Raw genomic sequence first — 22,817 nt, forward strand, 5'->3', positions numbered from 1 at the left:
TTAATTAATCTTTATCGATATGTAATGACTTCACTATTATAAAGTTACGATAACTTTGCAATATTGAAAGCAACAGTTCGATTAAGTGAGTTTAACATAAAGCTCCATTTCAAACTGTGTTCGTGTTTCATTTAATTTGTTTATTTTTAAAACAGAATTGGATAAAATTGCGGTAAGTTTACATTTAATTGAATAAATATCAGAAATACAAATAAATTATTCGCATAAAAACTTTTACAATTTAAAAAGTTAACTTTCCCGCCCATTCTTACGTCATAATTATTGTCTATGATTAAAACAGATGACACTTTATAGTTTTATGATGTCATTTTTTATTGCAATTGTCAAAAAAGGTCATATTATAACAAGTATAGATATTATAATTATTTATTTATTATGGTTTTGTATGCAGTGAATATGGACGCGTGTTTAACGGAGGCATGCAGCAGTGGGGATGAACAGAGACCTGCGGGCGTCAGAATTGTTGTTGTATGTTATGCAAAGACTTCTTTTTAATTACTAAAATTATGTCTATGGTATAATAGCTAATTTAACTCTATCTTTAACTAGTCGTAATTTAAATATGTGTAGCTTCTAAATGCGCTTTCTAATTGGAAAGGCAATTAAAAGTTTATCAGGCAGCATTTATTTTCTCTTAATAAAGTCTCGTTGTGATTATAATTTCCAGCTGAACCTACCAGAAGACGAGGGCGAGGGTCTCGGATTTAGATTGACTAGGACCCTTTGGGATCCATACCCTTGGGTGAGTTACTTTTTATCTAAATAAATTTCAAATAGAGTTATAGCTAAAGTAAAAGTAAAGAACTGTGTATTACTACAAGAGAAATATGCTTTAAGCGTGGCGCTAGTGAGCACGGAAGCGTTCTGTCGTAGTGATGTGCATTTTACATTTTTAAATCTTAAACAAAGTTTAGTTGCCAGTGACAATTTTTTTTATAGGTTCGTGAAGTGACTCGTGGAGCGAGAGCAGACTTAGCAGGATTGAGAGCCGGTGACTGCTTGTTACAAGCTGATGGAAAGGATTTATTAGGAATGCCGGTAAGATTTTTAAACTAAGTTTTTTAAATTATTTGTTACGTGTAAGTTATATTGTTTGTGGTTTTTATGTAGATTCGTAAGTAGTCAATTCCACTGTCAAAAGCTAGTCGTCTTTTGTAGAGTGAGATGTCATTAAACTCGTGATTTTCCCCCAACCTTGAAAAAGATTATGAGATATGTTTGATGAGACAAGGTTGACCATATGTTTTAAACGTGGATTTTGGTCTCGGAAACCCACGGTAAGTGGATCGAAATTCCTTAATACGAATAGTGGTTGATTGGTTAACAGGTTGGTCAAGTAGCAGGTTTAATCAGAGGGGATGGTACTGGAGGTGGCGTCACACTTCTAGTGTGGAACTGCGGCGTAGATCCAAATGATGATCCAGAGGTTAGTAGTATTAACTGTTTTACATCCTGGCAACATTATGATTAAAGAGATTACCAACTTTAGGATTTGGTTCTAGTCAATCAATGTATGTCTGATTTAAAATGTAAAATTCTATGAGATAATGTACCGTGTAAACCACACAGTGAGTTATAAGTGGTTTGCTACTTAGTACTCAGATAAACTATAAATAAAAAGCATTCCAGTTACTCTGGAGTTGTGGAGGAGGTTCCCGTGGGGAGAAGTCGCGACGTGCACTAGCCGGAGTCCTGAAGGCTCTATCGTGCTGCGTGTGCGCAGCCACCGCCACTAAAGCATTGACATGCGCAAGATCACATTTATATTGTGAAGGTGAGTGTTTTCACCATCGTAACACATATAAGTGTGTTATTGTTAGTTTTATTTTCAGACAGACACCAATAGTTTGACAATCTATTTTATCCAAGAGTAATACAAAGTACAGTTAAACAGACAATTAAATTGTAAGATCTCACATGGAAATACATAACTATTTACATGATAAATTTAATATTTCAGCCTGTTGGAGCAGATTAGAGCGTTGCGCTTTATGCAGAGAGAATTTACCATCTAAGGATTCTCCGTATTCAAGGAATTTGGTAGCTGAACAGGTAAAATAAAACTAGTCGTAACTATTCTATAGATTTCAATATGTAGCTTATAATTATGATTTAATTTCAGGTATTCGAAGCGATAGCAACAGAATACGAAATAAAAGATACGATTAGAAGAACTTCTAAATGCACTTCCGCGTACACATCTCCTGAGAGATCTCCTAATATATCTCCAACTACAAGTAGGAGAGGTCAATATCAACTCTCAATGATGAATAGAAGCAAAAGAAATTTACAATCAATTGACAAATTCCCATCAGACCCTAACATACATCGTACACTTGGCAACAAACATTCTACATTACCAACAATTCCTACTCAAACAGTAGATTATTTATCTACTGGCAACATTGGAAATGTCAACTGCAACTGTCACAACAGATTAAATAATGATAGACAACAAGGAAATATGCCACAGATACTTGTAGAAGATACGGAAGTTGATAATAATAATTGTACATTAAATAGTAATAAAACGATACAGCATAAATTAGTAGCGAAATTACGACAGGCTTGTTCTATGGCGGATCTGCAGAATACAGCAGTTTCTGCATGTTCATTGTCAAAGTCATTAAACAATGTTAGCTTAGGAAATCAATGGTAAGCATTACTATTTTTTTAATGCAACTAAGTCGTACAGGAACTTTGTAGCTGAACTTTTACCTTATTTTTTTTTTAATTTCAGTTGCAACAATGGCGGACATAGTAACTCTTTAGAAAACTTTAAATCGAATATCGCGGCTTGTGGTAAGATATATAACAATGTTTTTGCGTATTTAATTTATTAAAAGAGTATAAAATCTTATTTAATTTATTTTCAGTTCCACCTGTCTACGTGTTAGCGCCACAACCTATTTACCTTTTAACTTGCGATCATATTAAAAATTAACCTAAGTACAATGTGCCATGTAGTTAAGTTTTTATAAACGTAATTTTAAGCCGATTTAGAAAAGATAATGTCTCTTCACGACGTTACCTTGAAACATATCTGTATATGTATGCTTCGAAAACTTATCGTTAAATAAAATATATTTAACCTAGTTTTTCTTTTATTTAAACCATATACTTTTCCTAACTACATTTCTCAGCAATATTCAAACTATTGGCCGACGTAAAGTAGCTATTACGATTCGTACTTGTTGTACGGCCAATATTTCGCATTTGCAATTTACTTGTAACTTACATTCTTTGTTCTGTAAAGACTTAAAATAAATCGAATTTCCTTTGTCTAAAAAGATATTTTTGACTACTGAAAATCGATTTTGATTAAAAAATCGATTTTCAGTTAACCTACTTTGAATAAATATTGACATGTTGTGTCAATCATTATGCCATTTACTTACTTCTAATTTTAAGTTAAATAAATTGATATATTAAAAGACAATATCCATTTATTTAGGCTTTATTTAACTTAAAATTAGAAGTCAGTAAATGGCATAATGATTGACACAACATGTCATACATCAAATTTTTCACAGCACTAGGATAAAGCTATGTTTGAAAAACACGATGCTTGATTATTTCTTACGTGAGAAAGAATAAAATTGTATTCGGACTTCACGAAATAAATTGTATTTTGATTTTTTTGTTTTCAACCTTATTATAATTACTTACGAAAATAGATGTCAATTAATTCTTGTTTACCGAATCGATTATTTAGAGAATCGATTAATTTAATTTATTCCATAGTGACATCACCAGGCGTTATACAACGCACGTCCTGTCCACAGATACTGTCATGGCGGTTCATTATATTGCATAGAAAAATAAGATCATTTCATATCAGATAGCAAAAGGCGAATAACTTAGTAATCTGTGCCTTTATATAAACCCTTAAATAAAAATGTTCTATTGCTCATTTGTAAGCATACATTATATTATCTGTGAATGTGGGGATACTTTCCCGACTGAAGACGCGTTAAAAGAACATTTGGAAAAGGAGCATAATCAAAAATTAGACGTCGAGAAACATGAAGAATTCTCCTGCGCAACAGTAAGTTATAGTGGAAATACAGATAACTATGTTGGATCCTTTCAATAGTCTACTATAAATCGTTAGTCTGTGCTAAAGTTGAATTTTTGTGATAGCTGTGCTAAAATTACGCGCTTTGATAATGTAAATAAGAAATATACAAATACATTTATGTTTAAAACCAATTAACTATATTAGATGATGCATAATTTTAGAACTTTTTAAAGATACGTCTTTTGTTTCGAGTGTGCTTTTTATTTCAATTTTAAAAGTGTACCTATTTTAGGAAATTAGTAATGAAAAGCGTAAGTTTATATGTAAAACTTGGTAGGTTATGTAAAAATCTACACAGGAAATATAAAGATGAAAATTTATCGGTAAAATTCGTAACAAAGAAATATACGAAAACTAACATTTTATAACATCTATATATATTAATTTTCTTTCTATATCCTGGAAAATGTAACAATTCCGATGAAAATATGTTTAACTTTAAATAAAAGTACTTTACAATTGTCTAAAAATGTTTTGTTATACCTAATGATCAACCTAGCTAACTTGTCAGTACAAAATTGCTCAATTACTTATCACTTACGGCATACATGCGTAATTAGATGCGTAGATGCTATATTAATGTGAAAAAAGCAGGAAGATCAGGAATATGCCAAAGGAAAGTCCTGTCTGTCTGAGTTACATGCTTTCTAACAAAATGTATAGGATAAAATTAATCTTTACCAGTTGCTCTACATTGCAGTGCGAAAAGGTCTTCCCTACGGAGAAGGCTTGTGTCATCCACCAGCGTATCCACACCTTGCCCGAAATACAAGACAAGGAAGAGAGTGATATTGACGATGTTGATTGGAATGAAGTGAAACAAGAGAGAGAACTAGTGAAAAGAGATAGAGAAGTGAGACGGGAGAAAGAGAAGCGTCAGAAGAAAAATGTTGTGAAAGATTACTTCAACTCAAAGAATGTTGTCTGTGAAGTTTGCGGGAAGAGATATGCGGTAAGTGTTAAATAAATACCAGATCAGTAAGCTCCTGTTTACTGCAGTCTTGAAAGCCCCAACAAATTATCGAGAATCACTGATGTGGGCAACCCGTTCTTCTCGTTTATGGTTATAATTAATTAGACTCAGTAAGACCCTTTGTACACAAAACAACATAAATTAAAACCTGATGATATTGTTGCAAAGCAACTTACTCAATCCAATGTTATAAAGATTTGTATACAGCGCATCGTCTTCATATCTATCTGTCATTGTTAAAGCGGTTAAAATCATAAGCTGGTGCGATTTACAAGATGGTGGAGTAAATCTATACAGTTGACATGTAGTTGCCATGCCTGTGCTGCGAATGTTGTGTTTATAATATTCTTGTATATGAAGTGCCTTATACACATGTTAAAGTAACTATGTAACTTTTTGTTCCAGTCCAACGCAGCGTTACGTTACCATCAGCGCGTCCACACCGGAGAGAGGCCATATCACTGCACAGAGTGTCCCAAGACATTCACAATGCCGCTCTTCCTACAGGTAAAATCTTAAATTATAAATTATTCTTGAAGATTCAAATTGATTTTGACAATTTTGACAACAAGTTCAATCTTCTTACTAATATTATAAATGTTTACATGGTTCGATGGATGGATGTTTGTTTGAAGATATCTCCAGAATGACTGAACGGATAGCGATGAAATTAGGCAGATATATGTAGAACATAGTCTGGAAGAACACATAGACTACTAATTTGTTTTTTTAGTCTGCGCGGACGAAGTCGCGGGCGTCCTGTAGTTTTGCATAAAAGATAAATGTGAAAATTGTTTTTTTCAGTACTGATAAATCTAACAATTTCGTTTTCAGATCCACTTGCGAACACATACTGGAGAGAGGCCTTACAAATGTACCAGCTGTCCAAAAGCCTTCAGCAACAAGGCAGCGCTTCTCAGACATGATCGGGTAAGTAACAAGATATACATACTAGTATAATCTACTACTTTTTCTTCTTACTAATATAAATGCAAATGTCTGGATGTATGTTGGTTACAAGATATCACCAGAATGTCTGCATGGATCTCGATAAAAGGCATAGATGTAGAACATAGTCTGGAAGAACAATAAGGCTACTAATTATTTTATTTTATTCTGTGCAGGCGGAGTCGCGGGCGACAATTTTTTTAAAATACACTAGTTGTCGCCCTCGACTCTGTCTGCATGCTATTCAAAAATACTTAAGTATCCTATGTGTTCTTTCACATTATGTTCTACATCTGTGTCAAATTTCTTTGAGATCTGTTCAGTCATTCCGGAAATACCTTCTCACATTCACCCTTCCATCCAAATATTTGGATTTATTATATTAGTAACATTGTAGGTTAGATTACTCAATATGACAACACATTTTTTTAAAGTACCCTCAGTTCATAAAATTACTAACTAAATAATTGTTAATTCCAGGTCCACACCGGTATAAAACCTTACATGTGCCCCCACTGCAAGAAAACATTCACACAATCAAACTCAATGAAGTTGCACGTCAAGACAGTACATCTGAAGATGCCAGCTCCATACAAGAGTAAGAATAGGCGGAACAAATCCAGAGGTATGTATACTAGCTGTCGCCCGAGACTGTCTGTGAGGTATTAAAAAAAATTACCAGCCTATGTGTTCTTTCAGACTATGTTCTGTGCCTTTCAGCAAAATCCATGGAGCCGTTCTGGATAATACCTTCTAACATCCATGCATCAAAACATTCATATTTTATTAATATTATAAATGCGATTGTATGCATTTTTCTTAGAAATTCAAGGCTGCATGGATCTCACAGAAATTTTGCTTAGATGTAAAACATAGTCTGGAAGAACACAGTCATTTGATCACAGCTCTATATGTCCCCACTGAGGGTCTTGGAGTATATAAGTGAGAGTATGTGATAGTGAATGCTGGTCCAGTGCAAGACTTGACACATATGTTTGATTTTGTCAGATATGTGCAGCATCACGATGTTTTCCTTCACCGTAACAACATATGATAAATGTACATATGTAAATGTAACACATTCATACATCACGGGATTACAAGTCAACTGCTTAATTTATGTTAAACTTTTATTTCCAGAAATGAAGATAATCCAAGCACAAGATGTAGATACATACCAACAGGAAATAAAGATAGAATTGCAGCCTGAAATTAAAGCTGAAATAATTGAATATGAAGAAGGTGATGTCCTTGTGGAAGGCAATCAGGAACAAATGGCGCATTTCTATTTCCAAGACGGTGAAGTGTTCCACGAGGTGTTCCAAGATAATTTGTATCATGAAGAAATTGTTGAAAATCCAGAAAATAATCTGTATAAATTGGAAAAACCCGAAGAGTTGTATGAAGAGGTTTACGAAGTTGAATTGTGAATATTATTTATGGGTTTTTGTAGTGTTTATTGTGATTACTATGATATAAATGGTCTACAGACAGGAAAACAAAGTCATCTTATTGATTCCGTTTGTTCCTTTCGAAGTATGGAACTCCTAAAGAACCTTTATAATGGAAATTTGGATTAAAATACATTCAAATATTACTAATATTATAAATGCGAATGTTTAGATGGATGATTCAAAGTATCTTCGGAATGGCTTAACGGGATTTGATGAAAGGCACAAGTGCTTTTAATTCCGCGCAGACGAAGTCGCGGGATACAGTTAGTATTGAAGGTTCATAAATTTTTGTAAGGGACACTTACGTTGCTCTTTTAATTTAAAAGTGAAGAATTTAGAAACTTTTTAAAATTGCTGAAAATTCTTGTATAAAACATATGTTAATTTGTCATTAATGCAGTTAAAAGGATTAATTATATTATAGTAAGTCTAAATAGAAAGATATAGAGAAACTAGAGTACAATGAACCACAGGATTTTTCTCGCTTATAAAAGATTCTCTATAACATGAGTTTCTCGCTAATCCAGGTTGACTATATTTTTAGTAGAATATTGGATTCCAATTCTAACTTTTAGCCAAATAACTCAATTTATACTCGAAAAACTATTAAATTAAAAAATATTTGTGCTAAAACATTTTTTCTCACATACCTAGAAATTTTGCTATCCCTTTATATTACTTTATAATGCAATTATCCTAAAAATGGTAAAATATTATAAAAGTTGTATTTTGAGTTGCCTCTGTTTACTTCATTTTTGGTTTCCGAGACAAAAATACTTGTTTAAAACATCTCTTCTCATTATCAAGGATATTGGCCTCTGAAACCTATGGTTAGGATATAGTCGGGTTTTTTTTAAGTATAAAAACCTTGTTAATTTTCAATTATTTATAGAAAAATTACAAAAAAAACTCTGAAAGTCTGTAAGTCAGTAGATTTTGTAAAATAGTTTTAATTTTTAAAAATGAATTGTTTTGCGTTTATTTTAAAAGATAAAGGTCTTTAGTGTACATGCAAAATATATAACAATATTTATAAAAAAGTGTTTTTTATTTAAAGAAACCATCCTTTTTGATATTAAAAGATGGCAAACGAGGAAGAGCTTACCTAAATTCGTTCAAGTAGCGAAGCGACCCCCATCCATATCTTTAATTGACAGGAAAGGCATAGAAAGAATATTTCCCCTTATGCGTCCCGTCCGTCAAATCCACTTCCCCTTCCCATCCTTTCCTTAGGAAAATGCCGAGAAGAATAAGAGTAAAATTAGGCCGTACGTACAATACTACAGTCTGATGAGTGAGTTCCGGACACTCTCATCAGACTGTAGTTGGCATAGCTTCGCACTTGAGGCGTCTTCTGTGTGCTCGTGGAATTGCTGCAGACGGGAGACATTCGTGCAACAAATGTTGCTGGAGTCTAACACCTTCCTGATTTGTAATTCACAAAGAACGCTTACATTTTTAGTAAGTTTTAAACTTATATAACGGCTTGTTTTTGTACATTTAGTCGATTTTTAATTAAACCACGATATATTTTGTAATAAACTCGTTTATTCTCTACTTACAAGAAACATTTTGTCGAAAGAAATTCGCGATTTCTACAACCATCCAATTTATACATAATCCATTCAGACTAGATTTGTCTAGAAAAATTTACACCTAATTAACACAACACATTTTGAAATCACAAATTATATATAAATAAATACTTAGAAATAATTACTTTTATTATATAAAAATATAAATTAATGATGTGTTTACATATTGCTTTTGGATTACGTAATAATTATTGCACATTTCGCGCCAAAATATCAAATTATAGGTTAGAAATATATCAAGGAGAAAAATACAGACTATATTATTTCTAAATAGCGTTATCACTAACACGAGTTATTGCTTACATAATAATTTACTGCTAATATTAAATTCATTTATATGGATGTCATGCGATTATTAAAATATCGGCGAATATAAGATGGCGAGCAAGGCAAAATAGTGTTGTGAATTATATGGTACGTTAATGGTAACTATAAAAAGGTAAAACTAGAAGAAATAGAAAGATTTTATTAAACTCAATGTATGTAAAACAGTCGAAATCAGGTATAGCGACTTCGAAAGGACAGGCAATATTTAGTCGTAACAGACGTATAGTTTATTCGCTTGGTCGCTATAACCGATGTATCATTCGATTTCTATTGTAAATTAATAATAAATAATTCAAGGTAACCGTTATATCTGTACTATAAGGAAAAAAAACGAACTTTAAAACATTGTGCGTTTGAAAAGTGTAAAATAAAAGGTTCATTTGCATGGCAATACGGAATGATTAATTAGTGGGCAATGTGACCATATGTTTAAAAAGCTTACATTATTTATTCTATTGGGGCAATATTTAAAATGTTTCTTAAATTTGTAAATACTAGAGATCCCAAAAACATTTACTGACTAAACATTAAGGCCATGTATATAAAACTAATACAAAAGGCGCGTTCATTTCTTGAACATTTTGGGTTGGTTCGGGTTTAAAAGTTTAAACATTCTTAAGAAGCATTATTTACAATTTTTATATCTATAAGCGCTCACGATCTATAAATTGATATAAATATTTATAAAATATGTTTTTAAAATTATATAGCGATGTTACGTTTTCACAACAAGTCTTTTTGTCGGGAATACATACTTGAAACAGTAATTTATCTTAAATAAATATGTATAAATAATAATATTGTAATGACTGCAAATGTTTTAATAGAAATAAGATTTACGGCCAACTATAAAGTATATAATATATAGTCAAACATCTCAACAAAAACAAATTGTCTTTTCTGTGTTTTTTTATTTAAACATCATTGTTTCTCTCATGAGTGATAATTTGTTTTAATAAAAATAAAACATATATAACGAACAATAAAGATTTAGATCATGTTGGTGTTCATTTCTGTTGCTTTACTAATGTCACAAAATGACAGGTCGTTAACAGCCAATCAAGTGTCACTAGTGTTGTACAAAAACCGGAAGTTGTACGATTGTCGATTTTATCGATAAATGATTTGAAATAGCCATCGTAACAGATCTGTCATATTGTGTTATAAAGAAAATGTCGATTATTGTAAAATATTTTATAAAACCGATAAAAAGTCATTTAAATTCTCTACGTTATTTATAACCGGTTAACCGGTATGGACGAGGCTCCATAGAGTAAGGAAGGTCAGACTGACCACTGTATAAATATTGTAACTGGTTTTTCTCTGACCGGAGAACATAGGTGTCAGTTCCCCTGCATGCGCTGTGTGTTCACCCCCCAGTGTGTGGAATTGAAAGATATCACTGACCTGAAAGGAAATAATTTAATGAGTATTTACAATATAACCTCCTGCTTCTTTTCCACCGTATACTATAAAAAAAGTTCGTTTACTTACCTCGTTCCATCCATATCTGTTCTTAGCTTGAACAATCGCCTCGTACACAGCTCCTGGTTGCAAACCTCGTAATTCATGCGCTACGCGATGTGTCAGCGCGCCCGCCGGCTGCGGTGCGGGGATCACAACGTCATGCCAACGCCCCGGCTGCTGGTACGACTCGTTGAACTGTAAAGAATGTCCGTTCACTAGCACGTTTGAAATGCAACTGATTGTCAAGCGCAAAACTGCCTATTATTTTCTATCAAATGATGTCCGTACCAATGACATTTGTTACATCATTTCGAAATATTGTCATTATTTAATAGGGTTGGCGACAGACCGTAATATTGACCGGCTTAGGTACCCTTGTTTAATATTTTATGTGAGTTTAACATTAATGTAACCAAGTTGTAGATTATTATCCTGTATACCTACCGCTAGTTGTCTATACAGTAGTCTCAGTTCATCCAGCGGAGGGTAGCTGTCAACAGCAAACGCGAGTGTGTAAGCGTCTGTACGTCGCGCAACTGGCGGTGATGTGAACCTTGCGGGGCCCGGCCTTCCAGAAACTTCTACGTGTTGCCGCGCCCTGCCTAGACTGTTGTCTGCCACGCAACTGTGTACAAAAATATCTTGTACAGTATAAATATTTAATCTATTGAAATACAACTGTCATTGGGCGACGCCAGCCAATGTTCTAGGCTAGGTCTTAGGCTACTTTTAACATGATTTTTATTAAGTAGTTTTATATCTATTTTCCATTTTTCAATGTCCTGGAGTCTGCTGTTAAATAAATGGGATTTAAATAGAAATATCAAACAACATTTCATCATAATAAATTTTCGTATTAGCATCATTAACTTGTAATAAATTGTCAAAGATTGGATCAAAGTTTTTTCAGAGCTACGCTCCCTTTTGCAAAGTGATCCTGGGTTCTTACCCCTTCTGTACTAAAACTACAAGCTTCCCTCCATTATAAACGTCCTGTGGGTTTTCCGTGGATTCCGTCAAAGGGTTTCGGATCATTTCGGGAAAGGAATTTTAGACTTACCTATAATTACCAAAGTCTTCTGGTTGTACATTAGCTATTAGTAAGGTGTGGTTGTTCCCGCGCGCTGACATAGTCACCCGCTCCGACGCACTCAAAGGGAATGAGTTTTGGTACCACGATACCTGAAAATTCGTGTCATTTTGTCATTGAAATTGTGTCTGAACATCACTATTAACTGACAAGGCTATTTAAACCGGTGGGCATAAGTCAAACTAAATTATGACAGCCCCCTAACGCCACACTGTTAATGTCAAAAAATGCTGTATGTAGCTGTCATTTTTTCTTTTATGTTATTTTCTATGCCTAAGAAGGTTTTATATACTCTGACAGAACCAAACGCGACAGCAGCGCCTCTCTCTCTCTCTCAGATTTCCTCGTTTGTCCATAATTTGTTAATTAGAAATCCCGACTGACAGTGACTGTTCCCCTGTGACTGACATTCAATCAATCAATGTCAGGAGTTCAGTTGTTCAGGCTAATTATGGTCAAAGATCTGTATATACGTCTCATCTAAGTACGTTATTACCTCAGCGGGAGGATCGGCAAGAACGGTACACAGCAGTTCAGCTCTGAAGCCTTCACCAGTGTGCACCCAGGATCGCTCCACTGTTATTTCTGGAGGATCTGCAATTAAATAATAACATCATTATTATAGCTGTAAAATATTAGCATATTTGAAAAACAATATTTATTGTAATCATTTGAAATAGGATGTAAAGCCGAACAAAATGCTCCCTTCCGTTGAAGTTCAAATACGCGGTATCTCTAATTATTAAGACTTTGTAATTTAGACAAAATGTTATTTCTCTGCGTAGGCGTTTTAATGTATATTTGTACTTCATAACTCGGATATTAAAAAAAGGACTCTGATTGAAGTCAAAATATAGTAAAGTCTAAGTTGTGATTGCCCGTCAAATACTACATTTGTACTTGTAGACATCTTCAATCGAAGACTCAATAAGTTTTTTGCATTTCCCTAACATTCGATATATCAAGATTTTACTGTATTAATTAAGTGGAAAGACAATTTAATTCTAATATTCTTTTCAAATATCTGGGTGGCTCAAGGTCATGCGCTACGCCCCGCTGTATTGAGTTTAGAGACTCGCACGAATTTAATAGTCCCAAAGATATTTGAAAACATTTATATATATTACGTCACTAATGTAAGGAAGAAAAACCGACACTGTTCAGATCAGTGCAACACTAGCCTTATTAAAAATATCAACGTTTATGTCCCCTCACTAATCGATCTGACATTTGACTTGGTAACAAAAAGCGCGCCATTCGCTCTAAATGAGTCTAACTAATATTGTCTAAAACTATGTATATGTTTAAACGTATAAAAGTGTTCACAAGCACCTGGGGGACGATTTAATCTTATCAAGTTGTCGCTTGAGTGTTTGTCGGAGACGGAAATTGGATTTGCGACGACAAATTAAATTCTGACGAATCCGCGAGATGGGAAGCGAGAATTATGGCGTCGAATTAAAAATATAATATGATAAGATATAGCTGGCATATTGCAATATTAAAAAAAAAATTAAAACGCAACTGACTGACTTGTCTTTCGTTTGCCATTTTATAATTAAAAAAAAACTGAACCGATTTTGACAAATGAGGTGTCATTCGATTCATATTCATCGGATTTTTTTAAAATAATGCAATCAACCTTTTTTTGTACAATTACGGTAGTTATTAGTAAAGCGGAATAGTTTGTTTGTTTGTTTAAACGCGCTAATCTCAGGAAGTACTGGTCAGATTTGAAAAAATTTTTTTTTGTTGGATAGTCCATTTATAGAGGAAGGCTTTAGGCTATATAACATTACGTTGCGACCAATAGGAGCGAAGCGTTAGTGAGAAATGTTGCATAAACGAGGAAAATTTTTCGTTAGTCTCTCTAAAACTCCAGATTGACTGAACGGATTTATCTTATCTTGGTCTTGAAATGTTTGTGGAGGTCTAGGGAAGGTTTAAAAGTCGAGAAAAATTCGAATAATTGTCGGGAACTAATTAAGTTTCTTTTTTCATTTCACGCGGACGGAGTCGCGGTCGACAGCTAGTAAAATATAAGATTATTCTTGTGTTTTATCCTGTAATAATATAAACTATTTTAAGGTATATTAAAAGTTTGAATAGAATTGTTAGTTTTGAGGTTTAATAGCGTTGTACTTGTTATATGTTTTACATGAATTATCTAGATTTTGTGTACAAAAGGGTAAGCAATTTACCCTTGTAACTGACCCTCGACCCTTTCACACCTTTCCCGCGTTCAAATAAATTGCAGTTTAGTTCAATTTAGTTTGGTTAATATGTAATTTGTTTAACTTTTACATATATTTATTTCTGTCGTCGTAATAATTTGAATGAGGTTATGGTAAATTATTTAAGATATTGTTGACAATGACATGAAGGTGCATATCATATTAAAGCGCAGACTTATAAACTTAAGGGGTAGGCAGAGATAACGGAATTTTACTATACACTTTCTTTTTTTAACCCGACTGATAGATTGCCACGTATTCGAAGTGTCGGAACGACACGTTCATATGTGAATTTATTTATGTTTTACTACTGTAACTTTATTTTCACCATCATAAGTCTAATCGAGTCCCCAAATTATTCCAGGGGGTCGTTAAATGCGAATAGATATTAAGATACTAACGTACCACCCCCCAGATCAACTGTGACCCCATGGGGTCCTGGATTACTTTGAAAATCATTGAATTAAAAGATGACATCGTGACTACATTGTATATAAAAGTATATACTTACATAATACTTGTAATTGGAACTCAGTAACAACGGGAGGTCCAACACCATTGTCAACAGTGCATGCGTAGCGGCCGCTATGAGCGCGCTCCAAACGCGAAAGCTGCAACTGTGGACCGTCTGCCAGACGTAGATTGGATTCGTTCAAATGAGTGTTGTAACTGTCGATCTAAAAAACAAACAACAGAATTAATAAAGATGTATGTGGTATTAAAGACTATATTCTATATCCATATTGCCGTTCTGGAAATACCTACTAACAAACGTCGATCCAATAAAGATAGCTTAAACAACTCATTTGACTGATATCATCATCATCAGCTCATTATACGTCCCCACCGAGGGGCTCGGAGCCTAACCTAAGTTAAGGGTGATTAGGCCGTAGTCAACCACGCTGGCCAAGTGCGGGTTGGTTGACTTCACACATATCTTTGAATTTCTTCTCAGATATGTGCAGGTTGCATCACGATGTTTTCCTTCAACGTAAGAACGTCGGATAAATGTACATATGTAAATCGGAAATGGAAAAACACATTGGTACATGGCGGGATTCGAACCCAGGACCTGCAGATTGCAAGTCAAGTGCTTGACCACTGAGTCACCGACGACTTCTCTTTGACTGATATACTATTAATTAAAGGGTCTTAAAATCCTTGTCCTTCCCAATACATATGTTATTAATTAAATGCGATAATTTTTACTAGATTAAAAAACTTTGTCGTACGATCGAAGTCAAAGATATGTGAAGTCCTGCACTGGGACAGCATTTGCTATCACATAGTCTCATTTAGGGTAGACTTCTATCTCAGTGTAGACCTATAGTGACCTGATGATGAATATAAAATCAATCACCATTTTATGCCAAGTAACACTGGGTACAGGATTCCCTGAAGCTCTACATTCCAGCACAGCAGCGCCCCCACGTCTCGCAGCAGCGTGGCGTGACTCGGGCGAGGCGCGTACACTTGGCGGCACTAACACTTCCACGGTATGCACTTGGTCTCTGGATATCCGGTCCGATATCTGACAGACGTAGTCGCCTGCGTCCTGAAAAAAAAACAAGTATTATATTCACTGATTGAAATGGACTGGCTATAAGCTGTGATATTTTGTGCCTATTTGATTTTCACCATTTTGGCGCTGATGGTAACGGTTTGTAGCGGTGGTGTGAGTTGGAACTAATAATATAGATAGATTTTACTATGACGTAACATCAACAGGCGTGTTTAAATCGTAACAAAGCATAGGTTGTCAGTTCGAAACAATCGCCTATCCATTTATAGAAAATTGATTTTCTTTTTTGTGTAATCAAACTCATATGGATCTATAAATTTACTGGCCAGTAGCATTTTAAATTCGCCATGTATAAAAAAAAAACAGATAATAAAGATTCTGTTTTTTTAGTGTTTTTTTTTGTCTGTCTGTACGCAGGGTCACATTTGTTCCGGGGAATCTTCAGAACGAATGGACCTAGTTTGACGTTACTTGAACGGTAAGGTAACTGATATATGCGGTTATATTTTGGGTTACTGGTGGCATGCGAGAGCTAGTTCAAGAAATTACATTCAGAAGCTAATCTATAGAAACATACATAAAATATAATAAACATTTGCAAGAATTAGGTAAAAAGGTCCATTAGTATAATAAATTGGTCCTCGGAGCCGGACAAAAAGTTAATGTTTCTTCATTATGGTAACTATACGGTATATCAAGTATAATTATTTATCTTGTGTGGTAAATAAAATGATTTATTCTCCTATCTTTTGTACATTAAATGGGAAGCATTAACTGGGACCTTGAGTGATCGTAATTTATCGTTAATGGAATACTTAAGAGGATTATGTCCGTGTTTTGGAGAGAATAGATATAAAAGGTAAGTGATTTGTTGTACAAACATTACAGTTAGCTATTATTTATTTCTAATAATAATAAAATAATATATTTAACAGTGGTAGAGCCCGCTTTAACATCTTCGCACGAATTGGTATCGCCCGGTGATATGCCACGACCACACAGAAGGCAGACGTCAAGTGAAAGCAATTCTAAGAACAGTCTGATGAGTGTGCGTCCCGGAGACCTAATTTAGCCCTCTTTCCCTTCCCACCCTTTTTCTTATAAAGAAAGGATTGGGAAGTGGAAGTGGACTTTCCGGATGAGAGGATGCATGGAAAGGGAAAATATATTCTTTCTGTGCATCCTCTTCTCTGTCGATTAAAGGTAGGCAACGCATATGCAATTGCGTATGTCTATGGGCAATGGTTACTTCCCTACTTCAGCGATTTCAGTTGCCACTCGCTTGTTAAAGAGGATTAAAATTAGGCCTCCGACACGCACACTCTTCAAGCTGTACGTAAAATTGCTTCCACTTTAGCCGTGGTTAACTGAACCTGTGAAATACTAATCGATTGTTCATATATGTCATTTAAAGATTTATTACGTTTGTGTATGTTTTAGTAAACAACAGATTAAGGTTAATATATTGGTTAAGGATAATCTGTTTAATGTTTAACCTTAAATATGTTGAAACCTTATTAAGTAGGCATAAACCTGTAGGACCTATTTTACTATCATACTAATATTATAAATGCGAATGTTTAGATGGATGTTTGTTTGAAGGTATCACCAGAACGGTTCATCGGTTTTTGATGGAATTTGACAGACATGTTAAACATAGTCTGGAACATAGACTACTTATCAAGGTTTTATACAATTCCGCGCGGACAGAGTCGCAGGCGACAGCTATATCTGATTACACGTCTAGATTTGATCTCCTGCCATGTACCAATGCATTTTTTAATATTCGAATTTCATATGTACATTTATCGTATGTTGTTACGGTGAAGGAAAACATCGTGATGCAGCACATATCTGACAAACTCAAACATATGTGTCAAGTCTTGCACTGGACCAGCATTCACTATCATATACTCTCACTTAGGGTAGACTCAGAGACCTGAGAGTGGGGATGTACAGTGAGGTGATGACGATGAACAACATGTTTTTATGCATGTATGCGTAAGTGGAAACTCAGATTATGGACAATGTTGTAACGTAAATGAATTAACAAGTACCAGGCGAGCATAAACTCGGATGGGATCAATATTGCTAATACCACATTCATAATGCTTGTAATTGCACGGATTAATGTGCTGACCGTACAATGACGTAACAGCCTAAGTACGGTCAGCAAGCGATGTTTTATGGCCTATTTAATTGGGAAATCATTTACGATTATTAATTTCGGTCTCGTTAAAATGTCGTCAGAATATGTTCACTGTAAGGTTTACCAAAACCATTTCTGACCTACATTTTCTTACATTTACATTTTAAAAGAGCGTCGAATAAAAGAGTACGAGAGCGTCGGTGGCTCAGGGGTCAAGCACTTGACTTGCAATCTGCTGGTCGTGAGTTCGAATCCCGCCATGTACCAATGTGTTTTCCGATTTACATATGTACATTTATCCAACGTTCTTACGGTGAAGGAAAACATCGTGATGCTGCACATATCTAAGAAATTCAAAGATATGTGTAAAGTCAACCCGCACTTGGCCAGCGTGTTTGACTATGGCCTAATCACCCTTAACTTACGGTAGGCTCCGAGCCCCTCGGTGGGGACGTATGAGCTGATGATGATGATGATGAAACATCCATCAATACATTAGTAAGATTTATTGTCAATTCGTTTTATGTAACCAATAATTTAACTAATATTATAAATGTGAAAGTTTAGATTGATGTTTGTTTGAAGCTATCTCCGGAACGGCTAAACGGATTTTAATTAAATTTGGCACACATGTAGTACATAGTCTGGAAGAACACATAGTCTACTTACTATTTTAGCTACAGACAGCTGGTATTTAAAAAATAAACACAGATCTTAATACCTATAAGGTTTTGATGCGATATTAAATAAATTAGAATTCGTTGAATGAATGAACGAAAAGAAATTCCCCTAAGCACAGATAATATTTGAAGAGCGGTTCGTTCAAATATCAAGTCAAGGACCACTTCCACCTCATTAATTAATCAGATTGAAGATTTTAATAAAAGATGAATATTTCCCTTATAATCTTATCAAATTCTTTGCGGTTTGCTAAATGATTGAATGGCTTTTCTACCTTTTTGATTATGACAGCCATTTATGTTGATGTTTTCTTGAATTTTGAGGTTATAACATTTTAAAGTTTAAGGTTATACGTACTGATACGATAATAAAAAGAAATACAGATAATTAGCTGTCGCCCGCGACTCCGTCCGCGCGGAAAAAAAAACTAACCTTTATTGTGGCATGATTTCTTTTTTGAAGAAAAGCAAAAAAAATACGCAAAGGCAAAAATAATTTTAATAAAACTAAGTAAATAGTTATCGTATATTTTTATAGAGTTGTATGTATATTATATATGCTATACAAAATGAACATAAGGGTTAAACTATATTTTACATCTTAGATACCTTCTAACAAACATCCATCCATCCAAACATTCGCATTTATAATATTAGTAAGATAAATAATAGATTAAAAAATATAAAAAATGGATGTTAAATTAATAGGATTTTTAAAATAAAAATAACTTATAAATGTTCTTATTATAACAACACAAATCTTACTAATATTATAAATGCGAATGTTTAGATGTATGGATGAAAATTTCTTTGAATGTATCTCCATAACGGCTGAACGGATCTTGCTGCTGATTCGCTATAGAACACATAGGCTACGAATTATGTTTTCTTTTATTTCCGCACGTACGGAGTCGCGGGCGACAGCTTGTATTAAATTATATTAATAAACACGATAATCCTAAAACGCAATTGTAATATTTTTAGCATGAGAAAAAATTCCAAACAACACCCTAAACGATAATTGGCAGCGAAGAAACCGTAATTGGCGTATAAAAAACAACTCGTTATTTTTTACGTGTGGCAACATTGCAGTGCGATTCCCGCGCAATTTCTCACGGCCATTTTGTCAGTAGAGATGGGAATTTCACGGTTTTTTCGTTAACGAAATATAACGTTGAATTATTCAACGCGTTGATCAACGTAGTTATTTTTTGATATAACGCCGAATTAAGTAAAAAAAACAAAGGCAAAAACCATAAATGTAGGCCGTTTTTTACGATACGATATTTTAAAAATATATACGTATAAAAGTTTTTAACTAGAAATATTTTAGATCTTACCAATTTAAGTGTAAATTGCAATTTGTCTATGGTTCAAGGGTTTGGTTTGAAATATGATAAAAACGTTGAAATCAAGTAGTTAAATAAAAAAACGGTTGATAACTTAAACATCAACTGTTATTATCGTTCGTTCTTTCGCTCATCCCTTTCGCGCGCAATTTGTGTCGACCATCTTGTCAGAAAGTGTCTTCCATCTTGATTTTTCGAGGAAATGGTGGCTCAGTTTATTGCCGTCAAAATAGCTCTTCACTGGATTATATTGTTAAGAGAAAAAATGTAAGAATATCCCCGGGAAATATAGAGGAGTGATAAAATTTGTTCAATGCTATAAGCTTGAACAAATAAATTATATTTCTTTAGCTCGCATGAGTCAAATATGTGTGTAAGTTATATTATACATATGTTCTAGACTGACATATAAAGATTCACTGTGTCTATGTTCTAATACTATTACCAAACTATCTTCTATTAATATATAAAAAATAATGTTTATATGTTTGTCCCCTACGCGTTTCATAGTCGAATGGTTCCAACCTATGGCTATGGCCAATAGATTCTTAGTCAACACCTTTAACTATTAGGCTATAGGCGCTTTCAGATCGAATGCATCGTTTATAAGAATATTTGAATCGATTGACTAAAGTCAAATAAAATATGACAGCACACTAGCGCCCCTCTATCAACGTCAAAATATATCACAATATCCTTTCGCACTGAAGCTATAATTGAATGTTTTTCTGTTATCCCATTTGACTTATTCATGAATGTTTTACATATTTTTTGACAGAACGAATTGTGATAGTAGCGCCACTCTCATCAGCTTTGTTGAGTTATATTTTGACAATTGTAAAGATGACACTTCTTTGGCTGTCATATTTGCATCCAATAAGAGCCACTTTGAGGTTAACCAGATATGCATTGTGTCGACTTTACAATGTGTCGATTTGCTGGTAACATAAATATGATACGCATTGTCCCAATTGAGGCATATCGTGTTTATAATAAGAATTCCTCTGCTCCATTAGTACAGCTAGATGGAGCCACAATATGTATTGAATGGAAAGCAACCGTACGCAACAATAGCATTTTGGGACATTAATTCCTTTGGGTTTCGACAATGCATTGAACTATCGGTTTGAAACAAACTGTAAAAATCTGATTAAGGGTTTAAAAAGGTATAGAGGCGAATTCTAATATGATGTGTTGAAGTATTGCGAAGTTATAAGTAAATACGTGAATCAAGCGGAGAACTGTACACAATTCCAATATCTTAGACAATCTATGTGTTTATTCAAGCTGTGTTTTACATCTATGCAAAGCTTCATGGAGATTTACTATGCAGTTTTAGAGAGACCTTCTAATTACCATCCATCCAACGATTGGCATTTATAATATTAGGAAGATATTAAGAATAAGGGAGCTGACTTCTCTCACAATTTTTTTTATATTTATAGGCAATTGCTAGCACATATCGAAAGTCAAGACGAACGAAATGTCACAAGATGTCTGTAGCAAATTGCGCGGGAACCGTATCTCGGTGTTGCCGCATATAAAAAATAACGAGCGTTGGTAGGAAACCATAATTGCTATATAAAATATACCAATTATGGTTTTCTTGGTGGATTATTATCATTTAGGGCTGTGTTTAGCATTTTAGCGGTTTTTGTGGTGTAAAATACGTTAATAGAACATTTATTTTAGGATTACGAAGGCTTATGATTTACTTTTTTTTTTCGTATGATGTGAATTATTTTATCTACCTTAATGGTTTTTTTTTTTAAATTTAAATACATTTGTTTAGTTTGTCTAGTTTTTGGGTTTGGTTATTTTGAATATATATTAAATAAAAAGCATTGTTCTGAACTTCTAAGACATAACATGTATACCTTTGGTAGTCGAGCGAAGCCGTTCTTGAACGCTAACTATTTTAAGTCACATTAAAAGATTCTTAGGTTTATAATAAAGGTTCTACAAGTGAAGTACAGCATACTACACGTACCTGAGGTCCAACATCAGTTATCTGCAAGTTGTAACCATCAACAAGTCTGAATCTCTCATCTCTGGTCACCATCAGACTGGCAGCGGTGAGGACAGCTGGTCCTCGCCTCCACAGCAACACCAGGGAACCTGAAGAGACAGAGTAATATAGAACCTTTTCTTACTGACGATAAGCTCGTCCTTTCTGCGCATTGTATTACTATTTATTTTTCGAGTAAACCGACTAGACCGACTCGACCGACTAGACCATGTAGACTGACTCAACTGAGTAGACCTACAAGACCGACTAGGCGGACTCGACCGAGTAGACCGACTAGACCATTTAGACCGACTAGAACGACTAGACCGAGTAGACCGTGTATGCAGACAAAACCGACTAGTCCGACTAGACCGTGTAGACCGACTAGGACGAGTAGACCGACTAGACCGAGTAGATCGACTAGGTCGAATAGACCGACTAGACCAACTAGACCGACTAAATCAACCAGACGGACTAGAATGAGTAGACCGAGGAGACTGACTCACCCAAGTTCTGGACCTGGCATGGCAGTAGCAGTGTGTCTCCCACCACTGTCCTGAAGGAGTGGCCACGCGACAGGAACCGCGGTCCGTCATCTGGAATGAAAACAGAATCTATTAAGACGAAGCTTCAACAGTTTTGTTGTTAAATACTATAATAAAACAGCTATTTAATATTAAACAAGAAAAATATTCAAATGTACTAAATTTTGATTTGCCTTAAGATTTAGGTAATAACGCAATTTACTTAGAGGAGGAAATCTAAACATCCCTTTTCCAGACAAGGGTTGACGTAAGGTCCAAACTATTCTCGAAGATTTACAATTACAAATTGATAGAAACTGATTTGTTTTGAATTTTGTTTAAATTTGCTCACTTTTTTTTGTTGTGATTCACTTGTAATAAATATTTTACGAATT

At 34.4% G+C, this 22,817-nt stretch overlaps 3 protein-coding genes across 8 annotated transcripts in view; 2 read left to right on the forward strand and 1 right to left on the reverse strand.

Moving 5' to 3' along the window:
- Positions 1-91: 91 nt before the first annotated feature.
- Positions 92-3,081, forward strand: LOC106126022 (uncharacterized). 2 transcript variants are annotated; one of them, XM_013323470.1, is made up of 10 exons: positions 92-172; positions 413-489; positions 689-763; positions 961-1,059; positions 1,349-1,447; positions 1,651-1,795; positions 1,982-2,073; positions 2,144-2,676; positions 2,762-2,823; positions 2,898-3,081. In XM_013323470.1, the coding sequence occupies exons 2-10, from the start codon at positions 418-420 to the stop codon at positions 2,963-2,965; spliced, it is 1,245 nt and encodes a 414-aa protein (XP_013178924.1). In that variant the 5' UTR covers positions 92-172; positions 413-417; the 3' UTR covers positions 2,966-3,081.
- A 711-nt stretch (positions 3,082-3,792) lies between these two features.
- On the forward strand, positions 3,793-8,477 carry LOC106126023 (zinc finger protein 501). Of its 3 annotated transcripts, none has more exons than XM_013323471.1 (6): positions 3,793-4,069; positions 4,803-5,054; positions 5,481-5,582; positions 5,910-6,005; positions 6,504-6,648; positions 7,164-8,477. In XM_013323471.1, exons 1-6 carry the CDS (start codon positions 3,920-3,922, stop codon positions 7,451-7,453), a joined length of 1,035 nt encoding a protein of 344 aa, XP_013178925.1. In that variant the 5' UTR covers positions 3,793-3,919; the 3' UTR covers positions 7,454-8,477. The 3 variants fall into 3 exon arrangements, with proteins under 3 accessions (XP_013178925.1, XP_013178926.1, XP_013178927.1); XM_013323472.1 differs by having other exon boundaries at positions 3,947-4,069; positions 4,787-5,054; XM_013323473.1 differs by lacking the exon at positions 3,793-4,069 and adding an exon at positions 4,199-4,353.
- Positions 8,478-10,388: 1,911 nt separating this feature from the next.
- Positions 10,389-22,817, reverse strand: part of LOC106126056 (lachesin) — an 83,095-nt gene continuing 70,666 nt past the window's right edge. For all 3 annotated transcript variants that reach the window (XM_013323523.1, XM_013323524.1, XM_013323525.1), the window contains exons 3-11: positions 22,405-22,494; positions 21,881-22,008; positions 15,551-15,745; positions 14,702-14,867; positions 12,453-12,550; positions 11,927-12,048; positions 11,311-11,491; positions 10,894-11,061; positions 10,389-10,806 (exon numbers count right to left, since the gene is read on the reverse strand). In XM_013323523.1, the coding sequence (XP_013178977.1) occupies positions 10,645-10,806; positions 10,894-11,061; positions 11,311-11,491; positions 11,927-12,048; positions 12,453-12,550; positions 14,702-14,867; positions 15,551-15,745; positions 21,881-22,008; positions 22,405-22,494 (1,310 nt within the window). In that variant the 3' untranslated portion in view covers positions 10,389-10,644. The remainder of the gene's footprint in view (positions 10,807-10,893; positions 11,062-11,310; positions 11,492-11,926; positions 12,049-12,452; positions 12,551-14,701; positions 14,868-15,550; positions 15,746-21,880; positions 22,009-22,404; positions 22,495-22,817) is intronic.

The sequence above is a fragment of the Papilio xuthus genome, unplaced genomic scaffold, assembly GCF_000836235.2.
Source record: "Papilio xuthus unplaced genomic scaffold, Pxut_1.1 DF825355.1, whole genome shotgun sequence".
NCBI lineage: Eukaryota > Metazoa > Arthropoda > Insecta > Lepidoptera > Papilionidae > Papilio > Papilio xuthus.

Bases quoted from the DNA above. Each gene is read 5' to 3' on its own strand.
- LOC106126023 (XM_013323471.1), top strand. From the start codon at position 3,920: ATGTTCTATTGCTCATTTGTAAGCATACATTATATTATCTGTGAATGT. The intron at 5,055-5,480 runs GTAAGTGTTAAA...TTTTTGTTCCAG, and splicing joins TTTGCGGGAAGAGATATGCG to TCCAACGCAGCGTTACGTTA. The intron at 5,583-5,909 runs GTAAAATCTTAA...TTTCGTTTTCAG, and splicing joins CAATGCCGCTCTTCCTACAG to ATCCACTTGCGAACACATAC.
- LOC106126022 (XM_013323470.1), top strand. From the start codon at position 418: ATGGACGCGTGTTTAACGGAGGCATGCAGCAGTGGGGATGAACAGAGA. The intron at 1,060-1,348 runs GTAAGATTTTTA...ATTGGTTAACAG, and splicing joins AGGATTTATTAGGAATGCCG to GTTGGTCAAGTAGCAGGTTT. The intron at 1,448-1,650 runs GTTAGTAGTATT...AAAGCATTCCAG, and splicing joins ATCCAAATGATGATCCAGAG to TTACTCTGGAGTTGTGGAGG.